The sequence below is a fragment of the Syzygium oleosum genome, unplaced genomic scaffold, assembly GCF_021117445.2.
Source record: "Syzygium oleosum isolate NSW1041296 unplaced genomic scaffold, Sole_v2.1 Sole_v2.09, whole genome shotgun sequence".
NCBI classification, from domain to species: domain Eukaryota; kingdom Viridiplantae; phylum Streptophyta; class Magnoliopsida; order Myrtales; family Myrtaceae; genus Syzygium; species Syzygium oleosum.
In genome coordinates, this window is record NW_026607493.1 from 9,465,159 (window position 1) to 9,480,350 (window position 15,192).

The following is a 15,192-nucleotide window of genomic DNA, read 5'->3' on the forward strand; positions in this document are numbered from 1 at the left end:
AGGAGAAAAAACGATGTCGTTTTTTACGTTCATGTAGACTGTGTTTTAAAAAATACGCCACGTCACTTTTTTTAATTATAAAAGTCACGTACTTTGGCTGGAATTTCTCGCAGTTGATACTTCAGTGATCCGACGAAAACTTTTGGAACTAAAGTGAGCGCTATACACAATTTTTGACACTTATAATATCCTTCTTCCGTTGTTAGTGACTTACCAAAACTTTTATGAAATCATTAACTTTTTTGTTCTTTTAGTTTGTAAATTACCAATTTCTGTACTAACTTACCAACTTTTAATTGCGGAAATAATTAAGGCTTTGATTTTACTAATTTTTATACGAAACTGCCAACCTAAAGCGAAGTGACTTACCAATTTTCATTTGAACTACTCAGTAACGTTATAATTATTTTTAATTTTTCGAAATTTTCTATGGAATTATCAAATTTTATTTGCTTTGTTAGCAATCTCTTAAGACTAACTCCTTTCTATATTAACAACCTATATTTAGCGTGAGTCACGAATTTTTTTTTTCCAATAAATTACGTTACAACTCCTCCTGTTTGATTTACTTACAGACTTTATTTGGCTTTTCTTAAGTCGCCAACTTTTCTTATTGTTCACAAAGCTTTGACTTGTCTTAATAATGCCTTAAATTTACCTAACTTTTTGTTAGAAATTACCAACTTTAATGATTTATTAATTTTTCTCTGATTAAGTTACGAATTCGTTTCGGTTCATCTACTCTCATCCGACAATTTGGTTATGTCCTTAACTTTAACAATTTCTGTTTCCATCATTTTTTTTTGGCACAATGAACGAATTTGGCCAGCATTTGGCCGGAAAACTGAATTTACATACAAATTATGTTGTCCCCCAGGAAGCCGGAACTAGAAACCGGCCAAAGTTGCCGATCGGCATCACAAGTGCTCACTGGCCGGTTGACGAGACGGTGCAGGTTTTTCCAGGTGAGTGGGGTTTTCATCACCGGCCATGATCACAACTATCCCCACCACGGGGCCGCCGCCTCCACTTCCGTCGCCGTCGCTGCCTTGCCTGGCCGTTTGGGCATCGCTGGCTGGCCCCCGATATCGCGGTTGTTCCTGTTGAAAGAAAGCGTTAACAATGCCACCGTCACGATCCCAAGAAGCAAGGCCGGGCCGCCGTAGATGAAGATCAGAGAAATGGGGACGGATCTAGTGCGGAAATTGGGTAACTTTGTCCCTTCGTGTTGGGGTTTAGGGGTTTGAATGGGAAGAAGTGGGGTGAGCTGCAAACTTTTGATTTTCCCTTTCAAGAAGAGCTCTGGTTTTTGCTCAGGAAATTCCTTCTAAGATATGACGCGACATGGTTTAGCTCTAAACTATGAACGTAGATATTGCTTAGTTGTTTCATGGGCAAAAAGTTGGATGCTAGCTGGTGTTCTTTTGGGCGTGCCTTAAATGGGCTAATCCTCTCTCCATAGCAGGCACCAGTCTTAGAATTTGTTTAATGTCGACGATTTCTATATCATGCCAATTCCAGAGTCCCAGCCGGTTGCGTGCAAGCTTGCACCACCGACCATCCATCCAAGCTGAAATGCGACTTATTGTCGCATCGCCAGCTCTGGAAACCCTTTTTAAGTGCTCAACCGATAAGATTTGCTTACTAAAATTTCCGGTAAACACTTCAAAATCACTATGCTATCTTGCCAATATGTGATTTTCGGTATCGAAATATCAACCCTAATTAATACGGGTCTTTTTGATTCTTCGAATTACATCACCTCTACTTATTTGTGTAGGTCTATTCTTGGCCATTGGTCGTTGTCGAGCATCGTCCTACTTGCCATATTGGGATGGCTAATATTCCCGGGTCTCTTTTCACCGCATTTTGCGAGGCCCACTTTTTCAAATGCGTAAAGCATATGGACGGACTATGAAATGACAACCTCTTTTTCGAAGCTTTTGAATTCCGTTGCTTGTAAAATTTGTGAGATAAGTAGAGCTAATCGCGATTATGGAGTTGGTAACCTAGCCTATTAAGTACTTGGCTATTTATTTTCATTACTAAGTTACATCTGGCTTTGATCTCATCACATTATCTTTACAATTTTTGTCAACGCGACATATCGAGTTTGGTTGCTTGTAAAACTTGTAAGTTAAGTAGAACTAATCGCGATTATGGAGAGGGTCCTCTAACTATTAATTACTTGCCTCGTCATTTTCATTACCAAATTACATCTGGCTTTGATCTCATCAGATTGTGTTTACCACTTTTGTCAAAGAAACATAAATGAAGGTAGCCCCGCACCCTGAAATTGTAGTGAATTAACTGATGGGCAATTTGTGCATTAAGCATAGTTTGGTTTGGTGTGCATTGCACATTTTGGACTGTTGGACATAAAAGCTCCAACCTAATGCTTGATTCAAAGACCTGGACATCTTCTTCTTAGTTCATTAGTCCTATAAAAAACCTCTTGCCCTCCCAATACTCTCCTCCTCTCGTTCCCTCTCTTTCTCTCGATCTGTGTATGGAGATGGAGCTAACTCAGTTAAGTGGAGTGAAAAACTCCAGCCTCGCTCAGCCAAACACTGCTCATACTCTCCTCCATTTCCCTCCACAACAAAAACCACCGCATTTCCCCTTCAGCGCCCTCCATGCAGACCCTAAAATCTCGCCTCCTGATTTCACCATGTCGTCGATCCCCTTCGGCGGTTTCTTCACCAGTCCCCACGTCACTGGCGAGCTCTCTCCAAACCCATCTCTCCGCGACAACTCCGCCGCCTTTGATGAGGCCGGCGAAGATTTCATGAATCATCGCCATCACTTTGACCTTGTCAGTAACGTCGTCCGTGAGAAGAAGCTGAGAAGGATGATATCGAACCGGGCGTCCGCGCGGAGGTCGCGGCTGAGGAAGAAGAAGCAGATCGAAGAGCTCCAAATGCAAGCGGACCAGCTCCGAGGCGCCAACAGCAAGCTCGCCGACAAAATCATTAGCCTTTTGGAGAGCAATAGCCAGATCCTCCAAGAGAATGGTCGGCTCAAAGAGAAGGTCTCTTCGCTCCAGGCCGTTGCGACGGAACTGTTGACCCCCTTCAGGAACGCGGAAGAAGTTGCTTGCATTCTTAAGACCGAGGCATCGAAGTGATCGGTGCGTTGGCACACGGACAAGCTGTATCAGACTTGGTAAAAAAGTTATACAGACGAAAGTACAGAGAGAGCACTAACTGCAATAATGGCTCTTCAATCCCAAATAGTACTTTCTGTTGGCTATTATCGTATGCACGGCTTGCAAGATGTGCTGCACTTGCTTGAATGAACAAATTGAAAATATTAAGTTTAGAGTTTGTCGATATGTCTTCTTCTCTTTAGTGTCTGCTCTCATTGATCAGGGTTTGATTTCTCTCTTTCGGAGATCATGTTTACACCAATTCGGACGAGTTAATCTCCCTCATAATTGGATTCGATTCATGCATCACATCTCATGATGTCCTTCCAAACTCATGTAACTGAGAAGAAAGATAGTTTGTAGCTCATGCATCTTTGATATTCTTATTCCGATGTTTCTCCATAAGAAACTACCGATAAACTTTCTTCTTAATTTGGTTTGCATGCAGGGGAAGTCTGAAGATATGGTATAATCACCCGATTTCCACATGAAAATCTGGGATAGGCTCTTTTCCACAAGGACTCCTAGATTATGTATAATTAGTCCAAAAAAAAAGAGAAGCTTTTCCCATGTTAAAAGGCTAACTAGATTAACACGGCAAATATTAAGTTCTGAGTTTACCGCATCGGATAGCTAACTCGATCGAACAATACAAGAGCTTTAAGATAAGCAAAGACCAAAATTCTTACTCGTGCATTCATGGAGTTTTAGCATTTATGGGAAACAGAATAATTTCCGGGTGCATTGATTAATAGAGTTTGGCACTCAATTTAGAAAGATATACCAGTGCCTTGTCCATTCTTATTATGCTTCCTTCTGGGGAGAGATCTCAAGTAATTTTCACACACATAAGAAATTATGTTCAATTAGTTCTGAATTTTTCACAGTGTCCGGCTCACACGTTAAGGACTTCAGTGTACCGAGTCCACAACTCAACTCTAGCTACGAAACTGTTTGAGCAATGTGGACCTTACCACTGAACTAGTGGCTAGAAATCAAATTTTGACGCTTGTGTATGCAAGAAGAGAAGGATGTCAAATATGTAGAATTGGTTGTACCAATTATTGCATGAGAAACTTAGCGACTAAAGACAAGCATTAGATCAGTTCTGTCAGAAAAAAAATTGCAAATATCGAGCGAGAATTCATGTGTTTTGATACTCAGAGTGCCCACACTGCAGGAGCAAGAAAGTTCAGCATAGTGCTGAAAAAGAAAGAGAAACAGGGAAAAAAGGTGGGATTGTCGTATTTCATGCTTTTATCTAAACAGTCACTAGGAATAAGATTCAATGGGAGCATTTCGATTGTAGTCATCTGATCATTGTTAATGTTTGAGGAATTCTCAATAGTCAATATGAGCATCAACTTCTAGGTTAAATTCGTTTTTTTCTAGATTTATGAAAGATTAGTACCATCCTCACGCATAAGAAATTTTGTTCAATTAGTTTTTGAATTTTTCATGGTGTCCGGCTCAAACGTTGACGGCCATATTCACTTCTGTCTACCGAGTCCACAACTTAACTCCAGCTACGAAACTGCTTAAGCGACTATGGGCATGAATGATAAACATTCTTGTTTATGGAATAGATTTTTGGTTTCTTGAACGAGTTTCTGAATAGAGATATGCATTTAATAACGACATAAAATTTCTCCTCTTACACTCTTTTCATTCATCGACGGGCGGTGGCAGGAGATGAGGGTGAGTGATGAGAAGAGCTTTTCCAAAAATAGAAAAGTGGAAAATTTTATTTCTCATTTTTGTTCCAAACCTATTTTTGGATTAATTTTTTTTTTCAAAAAAAATAAAAAAAATTTGTATTGCCAAATGAATTTCTGTTCCAAACTTGTTCCCAGGAATAGAGAAATAAAAAATAGAAAAACAGAATGGTTATCATGCGCACCTTATGTATCTACTGTTTATTTACGCGTTTTGTGATTTTCAATTTTGATAAAATGGATAACATGTAAGAGAATCTTTTCATTCAAATATGCTATACAAAAAGGTCATTTTCTTCTTGGCGAGCTCATTCTAGTAATTAGTTAATTTTCATGTCCAAAGATTTATCAAGATATTCCCCTTGGCCAGTAAATATTCCAAGTTACAAAAAAAAGTCCCCCATTTTTCCCTTGACTTCTTCTTTAAATAAGTACTTGTCAGTTGATCATTCGGACATTGTACACATGAACAATTCAACTCGTACAAAAATCACTTTTGGACAAAATTTATCGTACGTGAATTAGTTTGGCTTTTCATGATATCCCAGCTAGACATGGCCACGGTTCGGAACCGGCGGTTCCGGTTCGTGACCATGTATGAACCGATTCGGAACCGGCCGGTAAAAAATTAAAAAATAAATTATGAAATAAAAAAATAATGAATTATCAAATTATGAAATAATGAATTATTCAATATAAAATGTAATCAAAATGTACATTGTAATCAAATTTGGGGAAAAAAAGAGTTTCTCCACTTATCTGCAGTTTTTTTTTTTTGGAACCGGCGGTTCCCGGCCGGTTCCAAAATTGTTGGAACCGGAACCGGGCCCGTAGGCCACGGGCCGGTTCCGGGCCGAAACCGGCCCGTGGCCATGTCTGAATCCCAGCGCCCAGTGTTCCGAAAGAGAGACGAAGGAGACGCTCCTCCTGGAAGCTGATCGATTCTTCTGCTCGGTCGGAGTTCGCCAGGAAATGAGAACGAAGAAGAGTCGGAGAGGTACCTCCAGGACGTCGCCGTCTCCTTCGCTGAATCAGGTTATTGGTCTCTCTCTCGTGTGCAATTCGTGCTGCGTGCCCTAGATCTAGAGGACAGCCTCGCCCTTTTCCCCCGGGGTTGTTAGTTTTCGCGGCTTCTCGTAGGCCCCTTCTTTGTTGGGTGCGCGGTATCCATTGCAATGTCTTGAATTTTCGAAGTGGAAGGCCAATGTAGTGGATGGGTGAATAGCGGTTTACGATGACGACGACTGGGGCGCGGCAGCATCGTGGGTTTGATGGGTACTGTTAGTATTTGTCACTGTCATGAGTCTGAGGACCAAAGCGGATGCAAGGCCGTGCTATCTCGAGGCGATCCACGCCATTATGAGGAACGAGTCGGCTTTTCTTAGTTGGGTTGCTCGTGTAAACTCGAGGCAGAGATAAAAATCTAACCTTTTCTCGCCATTATGAGGAAATGAATCGGCTTTTCTTAGTTGGGTTGCTTGAGTAAACTCGAGGCAGAGATGAAAATCGAACCTTTTTTCGCATTTCGATTGGTCGTGACAATTTACTGGGAGATTTCTGTCGTGGGGATAGCGAACTGGTTGTGCTTGTTATTCAGAATCTCGTGATTGTTTCGATCAGCGACTTATCTTTAGCTGATGGATGTTATTCACCTGATTGATTTTATGAATGGCGTATTACTTAGTCAACAAAGTTCCTGTTGTCCACAGGGTGTTGGTGGCAAAGACAGCAATGTGCATGGTGCGAGTGACTGTAATGATGGCGGCGAGCAACATGCCGTGGAGATTCCTGTCGAGAGATCCCGACCCGGAGGTTCGCGAAATGTTTCTGGTCAAGGAAGCGTGGACATTCATTTGCTGGTGAAGCAGAGTTGCTTAAAATGCGGTAAAGGTGGCCAGTTGCTAGGCTGTTCTGAGCCTGGCTGCCCAATTGCCTATCATAAGAAGTGCTTGAGCATTGAAACTGAACTTAGAAGAGCGGAAAACTATTATTGCCCTTATTGTTCATACAAAAGAGCGGTGACTAAGCTTTGTACATTGAGGGGAAGAGTTGAGTGGACCAAGAAGACTTTGTCTGCTTTCCTTACTACCGGGGTAGCTGATGAGGAGCAGAAAAAAGGAAGAGACAATGGAAAAGACTCCAATGTATTTCCATGTCCAGGACAGGAAAATGTCCATGACGATGAGAATCGAAAAGAGAAATCTGATCGCAATAAGAGTGTCTGTGGAAGTCAAGGTCTAATAAAGAATCGACAACAAGGCAAGCTCCAATCAGGGGATACTACAGTATCTTCAACTAAAGGGGATTTTGTCACTGATGTGATCTGTACAGGAAATGAAGTACATGATTTTGAAACTCAGCCTGTTTCTATGAACAGTAGACGTCCAATTGTAGTGCCTCGGGACAAGGCACAACCAGAGAAGGTTGTTCCACTAAGAAAAGTTTCCTTCCAATTAGGCATCTCTAAGCAGAAAGATTCTAGAGACAAAATGAAGGAAGCCACTCCTGCTGAAAAGTTGAGGCAACAGCAACGGTCCCCCAGTGAATTGTATGTAAGATAGTCTTAAAAAAATTTGGTATATTTCTACCATAGTAGAGAACTGGACTTATGAAGATGGCTGTTGTAAATGCAGAGCGAAGCTGCCCCTTCACAATCTAAAGCGTAGAAGATTATGGTCACCTGAAGAGGAGGAGATGCTAAAGGAAAGTCGTTCTTGTCATGAGTTCTTTTCTTTATTTGCATCATTTGCAAGGATAAAGTTGCATGCAGTTCCTTCAGGGATAGCTATAAATCTTCAATCTTCTTTTATAAAATCAATTTTCAACTTTCGTAAAGATATAAGGATTTATCAAATCCTGTAGATTATCTTTACGGTGAATCTAAATAACTAGCTGATAAGATCCTTGCATTACGTTTGCATAAGCAAAGTATTTTTACCAAGAACTCTAGGACTCCATTTCTAATTAATTGAACTATTGCCTCCAGCAGATTGTTGCTGGAATATTTGCTCCTTTGTGATGTGGTCGTTCACTGATTGGTATGCTTTTGACGAGCTAAAGATAACGGAAAGTGATTGGTCTCGCGATTTTATATTTTTGATCTCATACGGTATCCTGTGCTGCAGGAAGGAGTGCGGGCATTCTTGAGCAACGTGAACAAGAATATTCCTTGGAGGAAGATTCTGGAATATGGCCGTCGTGTTTTTGAGCCAACTCGTACACCAACTGATCTCAAGGATAAGTGGAAGAACATGACTAGCAGAAGGTAAGGATGATGGTCACTGTATTTTTTTATTATTTAAGAGGGCAAAGTCGGGAAGAAGACGGCTCTTTCTTTTTAGTTTATAGGGATTTAGCACAGGTTTTTGATGGGGAAAACGTCTCTGGTGGCTCTGCATGGCTGTTTTTGTGAGGGTTGATTGGTAACTGCTATTTTCAAGCTATGTACAAGCCATGTGCAGTGACTTGCCAGGAAACTCAATTTTGGACTTATGCACAGATTTTGTACGGGTTGATAATTTTTCTTCTGTATTATTGTCTAGTTGGGGGGCTGCCTGGATGGCTGGGTAGGAGTGCCAGCACAATGCTAGAGTTTAGGAAAGTGAGAAATGGACATAGGCGTCGATAGGCATTCAAGGAGCGAAAGTTCAGGATTCTGTAAATCTCTAAACTAAATTGAGCATATAGTAGATCATTCAGAACTCTTATTCATGTTATAATTCCTAACATGGCCTTGATTCCAAAGGGGAAACATCACGAAAGTATACCGCTCGGAAATGATGGTTTCGCAAGGCGTGTGGACACGAGGTCGCCAGTTCTCTTTGTTTTCATCTGATCACTATCGATCTGATTGGATTCGGTGGGTATATCTATCATACTCGTACATAGGGATTTGTGGCTCGAAAGTCAAACGGTGCTCTAAACAGAGATTCAATTCTGCCCGTCAAAGTGAGAAATCATTTTATGTACCAATCACGCGATTGGCGTGGTGTAATCGATCGATGGCACCACTCAAGTGATATGTGACCCCTTAGGCTTTGCATTCGAATTTCGCAAATCTATTGCCTTTTCGATCAACTCTCTTCCACGTGTGTCGTCGTCGTCGCGTGGTGTTGTGCTGATTAAACATGCGACACGCTGTCCGGTGTTTGCATCACACGCATCTAAAATTTTGATTTGGTGCGATTGAAGTACGCTGAGCCCCATCACCAAAAGCGTGAGCCCAACGACCTGAATGTACGTAACCCCGTCATTCACCCTGCATTTTCCCCCCAACCCGGAAAGACATGAACTTTGTCCTCCGCTTTCGCTCCAGCGATGCTCTCTCCCGCAATGGGGACTCCGAATTTCAGCTGAAGGTCTCTGCTCATTCTTGCCTATAATTTGGAGCTTCAAGCTTCGGGATTTTGCAAACGATCGATGTGAGGCCTCTTCATCGGTCGATCTTTGCTCTGTCGATCGATGAGATGAACTCAAGTTGCCGCGACGAACGACTTTACCAGAGATCGAACAACATGACGGGTGAGTCTCTCTCTCTGTCTCTGTCTCCGTGCATGTGTGCTTTCGAGTCGCCTTTGGATGTGCTTAGATGTGGAGATCATGCACGAGTGAAGAGTGAAGTGCGCGTAATGTCATAAGCTTTTGCCACCGTCCACATTCATTACGAACTGCACTTTGGATTCCCAGTAATGCCCAGAGTCGAACTGTACCAATGAAACTGGTAGCCAATAAGCCTCAGCTTCTTCAAGAACTCTTCTTTCCCAGTAAGAATTGAATTCACTTCTTCGCATCCTCTGGCGACCGTGTTCAAGAACGATTTCCGCACCGTTCGTTGGTGTTTTTCCGAACGAAACCATCCAAGTCAAAAGCGAAGAAAAGGTTTTTCCATCTGAAGGTGCAAGAATAAGTACACCCAACACTCCAACAATGTCTGTTTCAATAGTCAAGCCAAACGGAATTTATCATCTGAACTACGGCTATTTTCTATGCTGGGGTTGATTGCTTTTTTCATGGCTAGAGAGAGAGAGAGAGAGAGAGAGAGAGAGAGAGAGAGAGAGAGAGAGAGAGAGAGAGAGAGAGAGAGAGAGAGAGAGAGAGAGAGAGAGAGAGAGATGGGGAGTTTTATAGAAACTAGGATCTTGTTAGTAAGTGCCATTCCGCCACTCGTTAAGTAACTAAACAGAGAAAGTTTTCCGTTCTTCAATGCGATGATTTGCTTGCGTTATGCGTAATTAGAATTCTGAAATTCAAACTATTCCTTACTGAGTATGGTTAACAAGTGCCCTTGAAAATATATCGGCGTTTGGAATTGAAATGCAATAGCAGGTGTAGTCCCTGTCTACTCTAGTCTTGAAATTTTTTGTGACCTATTTGATTCCACTGCGTTATGTAGACAGCCGAACTAATTTCGGTTGCCCAATTTTCCAAAAGCAAACTGTTTCTCCCCTTGAATTGTGGGGCTTGTGCATATGCTTCAAGTTCACGTCAGTTTCAGCCTCAAAAGTGGGATCATTCTTTTCTTGAACAGACGCATGTCTTTGGGGGTCAAAAATTAGTCATCACGAATTAAGGAATACCCTTTGTCCCGGTCAAGCCAAGTTTCTCTTTCTCTCCCCAGGAGAAAATATAGATGCCTCCTTTGAACGATATTAGCTGATTACATCTATGCAAGCCGTCGAATCACGTAGATCTCACGAAAGGACCCCACCAAATAGATCGGCCCTAATACATTAGGCTCTTCTAGGCGAGTGGGCCGACTCGATCCAGATAAATGGGAGGTGAAAATATGTGAAAACTTTAAGTCCTCAATCAAATTGAACATGCATTCTATGCGTATCTATCGTTACTGCTGCATCATCTTAGCTTGGGCCGAGAGCTAAAGGCTCAAGCTTCCGTAGTTCAAGCCCACGATGAAAACTAGTGCAAGAAAATCGTCCATCGCAGAGGATTGCTAGACATTAGGGCCAACAGCTCTTCGTCGTTTCAACGCAGTTGGTGCTGCCTCAAGAGAATCTAGGGGTAGAGAGAGCAGAAGATTGCTTCCAACTTCTGTACCAGCCGACCTAAGCCCATGTAGTCCTAGGTGCATGATTGGCAAATTATGGCACTTGTCGAAGAAGGTCAGACATGATTTTTGTTCCTGCCCCCACCCTTTGCAGCACATAGCGTCCTTAGGTACCGCCTTTTAACAGTGGTCTACGATCACCCACTCCCTCCCTCGGAGAAAGAAGGCTAGACATACTTCCGATGAAAAGCGTTTGGGCTGCTAGCGTTCCATCCCTGTTTCTTCTTGCCTTCTCTCTCTTTCTCGAGGCTTCACTTCGGAAAAGGAGGGAAGATAAAAATGCATGAGATTCCAAAATGTGAAAGCTGACGCAGAATGCATGTTGGGAACAGGAGGAGAATTTCATATTTGCATGGTTGTCTTAAGATCGCGACTGGAGAGCCGTGTAATATTATAGTTTACGGGATCTTAACCGGTAAGAAAAAGGGGAGCTTGCGCCCAAAGTTCACGTGTCACGGCCCTTCCACCCCTCCAACAACGCGTAGCGTCTCCTCTCCTCTCATCCATCACCCCATTTTCTTGCTTTTCCTCGCGAGCTATCATCCTTTCCTTAGCTTAGAATTTAGCTTCCGCTTTTTCAATCTCACCGCACGACACAAAAGCCCACCTAAGAAGTTTTGTGAATTTTGAACTTCTCTCCGAGCCCCCATCTCGTTCCAGTCTTTTGATATCAATCCCGTCTTATCAGTGAACCCCGCATTAGGTTGCATTAGGATTGTTCCTACGTTTGATCCTGGAAAGCGAATAAGGAAAAGAACTTGAAAAGTTCGCTATGATTGCTTCAATGAAATCATAGTTGGGTCATTCTCTTCTCCAGCATTTATTAAGCTGCCAATAGTGCTTTTCCTTGTCTCCCCCGTCTCGTCGTCTTTTATATACTTTTATTTCCCTGTCGAGATTCAGAATTTGGAGGTGAAACGTCCATTTTTAAGGTCACTGAATCAAGCAAATATTCGGGAAATCAAGAATAACGAAATGGGTTTCCTAACTGGATCCTCAGATAATTCCTGGAAGCCAGCCATGCCGGGTGGTCACACGACCGCCATGGGTTACTGGTTCAACTGGAGGGTCTTGCTCTGTGCGATCTGGGTCTTGGCATCTTCGTGTTTTGCATTGATGCTTGTGAGGAAGTCTGAAGCTTTTTGCAGTCGAAGTAGTGGCAACGGCGGCCGAGAAACCATGCGAGAGGCTGCGGGTGTTTTGTATATTGATGAGACCTGGACTCCATGTCTCAAAGGAGTCCACCCTGCTTGGCTTCTGGCTTTCAGAGTCACTGCCTTCTTCTTGCTCTTAGGAATGTTATGTCTGACGGCTTTCATGGATGGCGCAAGCATATACTACTATTACACTCAGTAAGTCCTCTGTTTCCCCTCTTTTGCGTAATTAATTTTTCTCATTCCGTTATCATCTCAGTTAGAGTGTATATAGATTCGGGGTTTCAGGTAATATTTTGCTATGCAAGTATGTCATTTAGCAGTTCATATAATTTTGTTGCAATTGAGTATCAATTACATTTACGGCAGATCGGCCTACATAGGAAAACTGCATTTGCATTACGCGGAATAACTTAGAAAGTTTAAGTATGGAGCTTTTGGGTTCTAAAGGATTTTATTGGTTCGACACAGTAAGGAGATACGGGCTTCCTAATTTTAAGTGTTGCCAACATTAGCTCGATGATAACGAGCAGAAGTAGGGTTTTTTTCTATTAATGATATACACCTGAGTAATGGATCTCCTCCTTTAGCAAGTTGCTCTCACCTGAAAATGATACGTGCAAGGTCTAGAATTTTTCATCACTTCTTCTGTGGTTGACAGATTTAAATTTCTCTCTGAACAGGTGGACTTCTACGTTAGTCACCGTCTATTTCGGGGTATGTTATATGCAGCTCTGCTGACCCATTATGATCAAGTCCTTCATTTTGCTTCTTTCCTTCTATGTTTCCACTAGTCACTACCTTCTTATTTTCTTTATATGTCCTAACATGACTACTTTGTGGGCATCCTCCAGCTTGGTTCGTTGCTCTCTGCATATGGATGTTACAGGTATGGCGACAAATTAAGTGAATTTGACAACGCGGAGATAGATTCAGAGAAAGCAAATTTTGCGGCCCCAAGACTGAGGGATTCTTCTGGCATGGCTAACACCAACAAAAGCTCTGCTCCACCTAGTGAAGCTGTTCGCGAAACTGCAGGCATTTTTGGCTATTCCTTTCAAATAATTTTCCAGGTACCTATTATGTATGTAATTATGATCTCTTAAGCTTTGATGAGAAACCAGGACATTGACATTGTTTTCCCCTTGTACATGACAGATGAATGCCGGGGCAGTTGTGCTTACAGATAGCATCTTCTGGTTCATAATTGTTCCGTTTCTTGCCGTAAACAACTATAGACTGAGATTTGTAAGTAACAGAACATTGCTTAGCTCTTTAGCACATAAACTCAAATTCTTTTGAGGTGAAGATTCCGTGATAGACAATTATCCAATAGTCACTTCATACAAATGGGAGAATGTACAGCCACTCTCTTCTATGTGAACTCAGCACAGTAGCGCATTTCCTTATAATTGGCACAATTGTCTGATGGAAATTCAGTCAGTCTCAAGCTTGTATCCATTTAAAACAAAATTGCTTGAACAATCTTGAGTCCTTCCCAATGACTTGTCTGTTTTGTGCCACTGATCTAACCTACTTATCTGACCTTCTACTTGCAGTTGGACATAAACATGCATACCATCAACGTTGTTTTACTTCTTGGAGATACAGCTTTGAATTGCTTAGTAAGCACATAGTTCACTGGCATTATTTCCCTCTCTCCTTTAAGGTCAGGTACCATGTGTTCTGATTCCTGAAGTTCTTCCCTTGCAGCGGTTTCCTCTCTTTCGGATCGCGTACTTCTTCTTGTGGACGACCATTTACGTAATTTTCCAGTGGGTTGTCCATGCTTGCTTCACCATCTGGTAAGTGATCTGTATTTTTCCTACTGCATCATCGGTTCATCATGATCTATACTATCATGACACTGAATTGCATACTGCTTAACAGGTGGCCGTATCCATTTCTTGACTTGTCATCTCCATATGCTCCTCTATGGTATGTAGACCTTATGACGCCATGTTTTATAGCTCGTCCTTTAACAATTAATAAGCATGAGAAATGAACAATGCAACTCCCCCTAAATTTTTTCCACTCGAATTACTTTCTATCTAACTACACTTGCAAACTGAGACGGATTTGGACACCTGGATGGTTCAGTTGGAGACCCGGCTTTGTTTTCAAATTTGCAGTACTCTGATGTGTGTCTCTAGTTTCGAACAGCCTTAGTCAATTCTACAAATGATTGTAAGGCTCAATTCACATAGAAAGCTATTATGGCCATGACCTACTCCGTTACACGCAACACTGGATATTCCAGACAGAATTTGTTAGCAGTTAAGAATGCAAAGCAGGTTTGCTAGTGGTTTGGCTTTCTCGAGCAAATAGTCTTGACTCCTCCTCTATGGCATTTGAAGGTACTTCTCCGTGGCACTAATGCACTTCCCATGCTATGGCGTTTTCGCTTTGGTGGTGAAGCTGAAACACAGCCTGTTGAAAAGATGGTTCCCTCAGTCGTATCAATGTTCGAGGTGACATGGATGAATCGTTGTACGCGAGGCAAACCTATTTCAGTCTATCCAGAGTTTAGTGGCGCGGGAGACTACAGCGACAATTTCTTTCGAGATGGTACATAGGTGATAGCAGAATTACTCAGTACATGCAGTTTTGGCAGTAGAAAATAAGCAGGAAAAATTTGTTCAACATAGCTTTCTTTATCCCGAGAACATGTCACAGCCACAGGTCTAGAATTTGCAGGTGTCTGAAAGAATTCAAAAGAAAGAATTGTTTTTTTCTTTCTCCTCCTGTGCATACACTCATCTCTTGTTTTCGTGCAATGTTCATCCTGTCTCTACTTCATTGTAACAGGCACGAGCATATAAGGTAAATAACATGTGCCGGACACCATTTTAATTCCTAGAGATGTTGCCTTCACATCGTACCTATCTTGGCGAATGAGATTTCTATTGGTCGATTATATCACAAGTCACGTTAACGAGTGCCCATGGAACGCTAGATTTTAGAATGGAAAAACTACCCATTCTGATAAAGTCATTTGATTTCCAAAGCACATTTAATAAGAAGTGCCCTAGAAGCACTCTTCGGCATTTTCCAAATGTCAAACAAATCGGAACCAAGTCGAAACCCCTGGAAGGAAAAGATTCGAACGAA

General features: G+C 41.9%; 3 protein-coding genes across 4 annotated transcripts; all 3 read left to right on the forward strand.

The window, feature by feature from the left end:
• Positions 1-2,389: 2,389 nt before the first annotated feature.
• LOC115692266 (basic leucine zipper 43-like) lies at positions 2,390-3,334 on the forward strand. The gene has a single exon (XM_030619071.2). It carries the CDS (start codon positions 2,510-2,512, stop codon positions 3,125-3,127), a length of 618 nt encoding a protein of 205 aa, XP_030474931.2. The 5' UTR covers positions 2,390-2,509; the 3' UTR covers positions 3,128-3,334.
• Positions 3,335-5,749: 2,415 nt separating this feature from the next.
• Positions 5,750-8,582, forward strand: LOC115690720 (uncharacterized). Its single transcript, XM_056314949.1, has 4 exons — positions 5,750-5,898; positions 6,573-7,411; positions 7,497-7,570; positions 7,993-8,582. The coding sequence occupies exons 1-4, from the start codon at positions 5,836-5,838 to the stop codon at positions 8,130-8,132; spliced, it is 1,116 nt and encodes a 371-aa protein (XP_056170924.1). The 5' UTR covers positions 5,750-5,835; the 3' UTR covers positions 8,133-8,582.
• Positions 8,583-9,099: 517 nt separating this feature from the next.
• On the forward strand, positions 9,100-14,940 carry LOC115690430 (uncharacterized). Of its 2 annotated transcripts, none has more exons than XM_056314989.1 (9): positions 9,100-9,384; positions 11,928-12,279; positions 12,765-12,798; positions 12,936-13,154; positions 13,240-13,329; positions 13,641-13,706; positions 13,795-13,886; positions 13,972-14,019; positions 14,439-14,940. In XM_056314989.1, exons 1-9 carry the CDS (start codon positions 9,330-9,332, stop codon positions 14,554-14,556), a joined length of 1,074 nt encoding a protein of 357 aa, XP_056170964.1. In that variant the 5' UTR covers positions 9,100-9,329; the 3' UTR covers positions 14,557-14,940. The 2 variants fall into 2 exon arrangements, with proteins under 2 accessions (XP_056170964.1, XP_030472630.2); XM_030616770.2 differs by lacking the exon at positions 9,100-9,384 and adding an exon at positions 10,822-11,342.
• Positions 14,941-15,192: the final 252 nt, after the last annotated feature.

Coding starts and splice junctions, on each gene's coding strand:
- LOC115692266 (XM_030619071.2), top strand. CDS start 2,510: ATGGAGATGGAGCTAACTCAGTTAAGTGGAGTGAAAAACTCCAGCCTC.
- LOC115690720 (XM_056314949.1), top strand. CDS start 5,836: ATGAGAACGAAGAAGAGTCGGAGAGGTACCTCCAGGACGTCGCCGTCT. Junction 5,899..6,572: donor CGTCTCCTTCGCTGAATCAG/GTTATTGGTCTC, acceptor TGTTGTCCACAG/GGTGTTGGTGGCAAAGACAG. Junction 7,412..7,496: donor CAACGGTCCCCCAGTGAATT/GTATGTAAGATA, acceptor TTGTAAATGCAG/AGCGAAGCTGCCCCTTCACA.
- LOC115690430 (XM_030616770.2), top strand. CDS start 11,243: ATGCATGTTGGGAACAGGAGGAGAATTTCATATTTGCATGGTTGTCTT. Junction 11,343..11,927: donor AGTTTACGGGATCTTAACCG/GTAAGAAAAAGG, acceptor CTGGATCCTCAG/ATAATTCCTGGAAGCCAGCC. Junction 12,280..12,764: donor ATATACTACTATTACACTCA/GTAAGTCCTCTG, acceptor CTCTCTGAACAG/GTGGACTTCTACGTTAGTCA.